Raw genomic sequence first — 6,023 nt, forward strand, 5'->3', positions numbered from 1 at the left:
CGATGCATGTCTGCAGGAAATTTGAATCGAACTCTTACAAGAAAAGTACTCAATTTGAATATGTGCAATAATGCATCTATTTAAGGGAGGAGTTGCACCACGGTCTGAAACAGAGATTCTGAACAGCTAAAGATTTTATCAAATTCAATGCATGTTGTACAGAAAATCTAAATTCAACTCTTACAAGAAACGTATTCGATTTGAGGATGTGCAATAATGCCATCTATTTAAGCAAGGATTTGCATCACGGTCTGAAAGCGAGATTTTGAACAGCTGAGTACTTTACTAAATTCAACGCAAGTTGTGCAAGACATTTTGAATTCAATTCATGCAAGAAAAACATATGTTATGTATTCGATTCAAATCTGTGCAATAATGCATCTGTTTTAAAGCAAAGAGTTGGCATCACGGTGCGAAAGCAAGATTTGAACCAGCACAGTACTTATTCTGATCCCATTTGCACAAGAATTTAATTCAGATTCAAATAAAAGAATAGCACAACTTTTGAAGTAGGCAACTAGTGCAAAAATAAATTCTGTTACAAAAGCCAAACTGACCGGGCAACTAATTGGATTTTCGTTCCATTCCAGTTTTCGTAGCACCACCATAATCTTTTATCTCACTCTGAGAAAAACGCATTAAAAATGACATCATTGGAGTATTGGGATTTTCCATGACTTTCTCAGCCGACCTATATTGCATCTTGACATGTAAATCCGTGACACGTTATGCAGTTGCTTGGTTGCTCTCAAGTTCTATAAATAGGAGGGACATGTGTGCCCTGCTTGGCAATTGCTCTGTGCTCATCAACTCGAGCTTTCCTCTCTCTTTGCATAAGAGTTCTTTAGGAGAAATAAAGTTCAGAAGATGTCTTGCGGTGGAAGTTGCAACTGCGGTTCGAGCTGCGGCTGCGGCGGCGGATGCGGGTACATTTGACAGCCATAACCCATTGATCATGAATATGTCAAGCTAAACTGAGATAAGTTGTTCAGAGATAACACCTTGTTTGAGTGATTTGAACATGTTTTCATGATAAAATCATGCCTTTGCGACTACTTAACTGATCTCTCCCATTGCTTCGGAGCTGTAACTGCCGATGATTTATGTTCAGGCAAACCTACGTATAATTCTTTAGAGAAATATATGAGCAAAGATGATCTCTCTTAGTTACTTTTTTTTCTCGAATACGCGGGAGAGCTACGCATCTTTGTATTAAGACGGAAAAACAGAACAAAGGTCCCAAAGAATACACCGCATCCTCGTAGCCGAGGACAAAAGAGCGCAAGCACTAGCTAGTTACTGAAACTTATATGCTGCTTTTGCTGGATGCAGAAAGATGTACCCTGACTTGGCTGAGAAGAGCACCGCCACCTCCCCTGCGGCCGTGGTCCTCGGTGTTGCACCTGAGAAGGGGTATGAACTTCCACCAATTTATCCGAGATCCACATAAACATGCACATATTGTCATACTAGGACAAAACTAACCTGCAAGATTCGTGAAAGGGCAGTTTGAAACTTATCCATAGGAAGATTAACAATATTGGGGAGCACAGGCAGGACCTGAGAAGACAATACAATGAACAAATAACTAATGTGCAACTGAATACAAATATGAGAAACATCTCAACAATAATATTTGAAGTATAGAGTTACTCCAGTAATGCATCGAGCCAGCTATTGTCAAGGACTAAAGGTTCATAGCACTCGTTCTGAGATTTTCTCTGACACCCAAACCAGTATCCTGGTGCCAGTTTGCAGCAGGTGTGGAAAATACACACTGTGGCCTGCGCCGCCCAGTAGAGTGGCCACACGAGCCAGCTGTCGAGGCGCGCGGCGGCAGCAGGATACTTCTATCATTCCAAGCTCCATTCCTAAACTGCTTTATGCCAAGATCCATGCCTGAAATCCCGCCTACTTCTATCGCAGGTCCCTTGAGGGGTTCGAGAAGGCCGCCGAGTCCGGCGAGGCTGGCCATGGCTGCAGCTGCGGCTCCGGCTGCAAGTGCAACCCCTGCAACTGCTGAGGACATGGTGATCCGTGTGCATGCTGTAGCACGCCTGTATGCGTGTGGGGGTGTCAGTAAATAAAGAGCCATCCGGTGTGAGGATGAGAGCGTCTATGTTATTTCCTGCACTGCTGTAGTTTGCGGCTTGTGTGATCAGCTGCGTTTGATGTTGTGATTGGGGAATCATGTGGTTGCCAAGCTACTGTTTCATCCAATCAGTGTCTCCTGTGCTGTAATGGTGTGATGTTAGGTGATATATAAGCTGGTTTATTTGTGCTTTTTTTTCTTCTTCGCATCTCCTAGAGCTCAGGTGCTTGAAATCAGTGTTTCTCTTGGTTGACGTGTGTGAACGCGGCGACGACAAGGTTAACGGAGGGGGATTCACTGTCGCCCTGCTTAGAGGGAGGTTATAGGGCGGCAGGACGAGCCGACAATGGTGGTGGACACATGGATGGGTCAAGGGGAGCACTGCGCTGTGTGCCTGTGTCACGGTGGAGACGATGAAAAATAACACGGTTGACACTTGTGGTCCGTCACGCGTCCCAGCTGACGACCACGGCTCCGGCGATCCCGGGTCTCATGATTCCCGCACGGTGGATCTTATCTACCGGCAGGTGTGCACAATACCTAGGGAAGGCATTGATAAGGATATCAATGTAAGTTTTATATTTTATAGGTCATTTGATCGATTCGAAACTTTTAAAAAAAACTAAAGATTTACTCTTATCTAATTAAGTTAAAGAAGAAAATAAACTAAACACTGATTCAAAACTATTTATTGAATACTCACTTGTATCCTTAGGTACGGGTGATGGTTCTGGATCAAGAATTGATAGGGTTTGGGTTATGATCCAATTCCATTACTCTGGTCTATAGAGTTTAATTCACGTTCAATCTTCACGTGAAGTTAATCAAAATTTAATCTTTGTTACTAGGTGTTTTAAAAAAGAGAGTGTTAGGCAACTACATAAAAAATGTAATTTTCAATATAAAAAAAAGACTATATATGCTTAAACATGATTAATTATCTTGGTAGCACTAATATAAATAGCGGTGCTTTAGTAAGCATCTGGTACAATGCAGTTGAGAAGATAACTATTTTTTTTTCATAAGCACCCTATTGTCCATGCTCTTAGGGCATGAATAATGTTAAGTGCTTATAGCTAAGTGCTTAAAAAAAAGAGTATTAAACATCTACATAAAAATTATAATTTTTAATACAAACAAAGGCTACAAATACTTAAAAATTATAATTTTCAATTAAAAAAAGACTACATGTGCTTAAATATGATTAACTATCTTGTTAGCACTAATATAAGCATCGGGACTTAAATAACTGTATTGCCTTCCACCTAAGCACCTGTGCTACTGCGGCTAAAAAAAAAACCCTGATTTTTTTTTTCCATAAATACCTCCTCTAAGCACCCTATTGTACGTACTCTTATGGTGTCTCTGTTTGGAGATTACCACTAGTACCGTACATACCATAGATAGTGATTTGGGGAATGAGGGTTGACTTTTTTTGAAACAAGATTCACTCGGCTTTTATTGAAAGCCAATATAGAGTCAAACAACCACACAGAGCTCACTAAGAAAGACAACCAAACGAAAACCTGGAGAGACCAGAAAAACAGGAAAGAGCCACAACCATCAACCTAACAAGGACAGAAAATAGCTCTCTCATGAGCAAGAAAAACCAAAAGTAAACTCAGACTACCACAGAAGACATAACTAATATGAGCTCGAAAGGCGAAGCTTAAATCTCCACCACATCAGATACCAGCAACTGATTCCCTTTGAAGGCTGAAGACCACTGCAGAATCCTGGAAAGCGCTGTCTCCACCGTCTTCTTATCTTCCAACTTAAGCAGAATCCTTCATTTCTGCAAGTATGAAATCCTAGAGAAAATGACATCAATGGGGAGTGCAGGAAATTTCCTTTCTATCGCCATCCTATTACGAGCTCTCCAAATTGCCCATGCTAAACCTAGAAAAAGAAATACAGCCAGTTTTACCGAACCTTTAAAATTCTGACCAAGCCAAAGAGACAAGAACTCTTCCATAGATTTGGGATGAGACCTCCAACCAAAACACTCCCTGAGACAACTCCAGGCAAACATAGCTAAGGGACATTAAAAAGAATGTGATCAGCTGTCTCCAAATGACCATAGATAACACAATTAACACTTTCTTTCCAATCCCTTTTTTTCAAGGTAACAGCAGATAGTAATCTATTATGATAAATCTGCCATAGGAAGGTCTTAATCTTCAAAGGCAATTTGCTTTTCCAAAACACATAAGCCCCCTTGCTGATAGCACCCCCAAAGGTAATAAACTCGTATAAAGATCTAGTTATGAACATTCTAGTCTTATCCAAGGCCCAGAGCACCTCATCATTTGTATCATTTAAGGTCACCTCTTGAAGCCTCTCATACAAATTCTGAAAATTATCATGCTCCTTCTGGTTCAAAGTCCTTCTAAACAGCACCCTCCAGTTGTTACCCAAACCACAATTCCAAACTAAAATATCAGGATCATCACAAAGCTTATATAAGTCGGGATATTGGATATGAAGAGGAGTATCTCCTTACCGAATGTCCTTCCAAAAGACAACCTTGTCCCCCTATTGACCTTATAATAAGCACCCCACTTAAAGAGATGCTTCACTTTATGCAAACCCTGCCAAAATTATGAAGCTCCTCTCCTCTTAGAGCTAAAGAACATACCCTCAGGCATATACTTGGCTTTAATAATTTGACACCAAGTTTCCTCACTATTCCTAATGATTTTCCATATCCATTTCACAAGCAGGCAATCATTCAGATTTTTAGTATTGGCAATGCCCAGACCACTAAATACCTTGGGTCTACAAACTGCTTCCCATTTCATCATGTGATATTTAGATTTATTCTTAGCACCCTGCCAAATTTTTTTTTGCTCCAATAGAGTCCATCTTGCCATGCACCCCTACCGGCAAGAGATAAAAACCCATATTATAGATAGAGAGACTACTAAGGCTGGTATTAATTAGGGTCAATCGTCCCCTAGAGGACATATTCTTCCCTTTCCAAGGTGCCAACCTTTTATGCATCTTTGAGCTCACTAAATCAAAAGCCCTCACACCAACATGTTGGTCTGAGATGGGGATACCCAGATAACAAAAAGGAAAAACACCCAGCTTACAATTCAGCATATTAGCAATTTTTTCCTTGCCATCTTGATCATACCCAAAAACATACACCTCACTTTTGTGAAAGTTGATCTTTAGCCCTAAAAGCCACTCAAAACAATAAAGGATTATCTTCAAATTCAAGATTGACTTGTCACTGCCATCAACCATAATAACAGTATCATCATCGTATTGTTTGTGAGAAACTCCTCTTAGTATTAAGTGATCCACCACACCAGTGATCAACCCTTTATCCACTGCCTTATCAATCAGTTCTCCAAGAATATCAACCACCAAATTGAACAGGATCGGTGAAAGTCGATCCTCTTGTCTTAACCTTGATAAGTCTTAAAATATGAACTCCTTTGACCATTAACATTTATACAAATCTGCCCCTCTTTGACAGATTGCATAACCCATTTAATCCATAATGTTGGAAAGCCTTTTTCTCTCCAACACTTTCTGAAGGAAATTCCATTTAACTTTATCAGAAGCCTTCTCAAAATCAATTTTTAGAATGAGACCTTGTTTTTTGTTAAGCTTGAGCTCATGCACCACTTCATGTAAAATTACACCACCCTCTAAAATATTTCTCCCTTTGGTGAAGGTTGTTTGTTGTTGCTTAATCTGATGATCAGCTAAGGGGCAGATTCTATCAGACATCATCTTGGTAAACATCTTATAATCCATATTTAACAAACGTATAGGCCTATATTGTTTGATTTTAATTGCTTATTTAACCTTAGTAAGCAAAGTAATAACTCCATAATTCAGCCTCTTGAGATCAAGACTCCCTATTTGAAAATCTCTCACCATATCCATGATATCACCTTTAATCATATCCCAGAAA

At 39.9% G+C, this 6,023-nt stretch overlaps 1 protein-coding gene across 1 annotated transcript; it reads left to right on the plus strand.

Moving 5' to 3' along the window:
- Nucleotides 1-775: 775 nt before the first annotated feature.
- LOC133906346 (metallothionein-like protein 4C) lies at nt 776-2,292 on the plus strand. Its single transcript, XM_062348220.1, has 3 exons — nt 776-926; nt 1,333-1,413; nt 1,927-2,292. Exons 1-3 carry the CDS (start codon nt 868-870, stop codon nt 2,021-2,023), a joined length of 237 nt encoding a protein of 78 aa, XP_062204204.1. The 5' UTR covers nt 776-867; the 3' UTR covers nt 2,024-2,292.
- Nucleotides 2,293-6,023: the final 3,731 nt, after the last annotated feature.

The sequence above is a fragment of the Phragmites australis genome, chromosome 23, assembly GCF_958298935.1.
Source record: "Phragmites australis chromosome 23, lpPhrAust1.1, whole genome shotgun sequence".
NCBI classification, from domain to species: Eukaryota; Viridiplantae; Streptophyta; class Magnoliopsida; order Poales; family Poaceae; genus Phragmites; species Phragmites australis.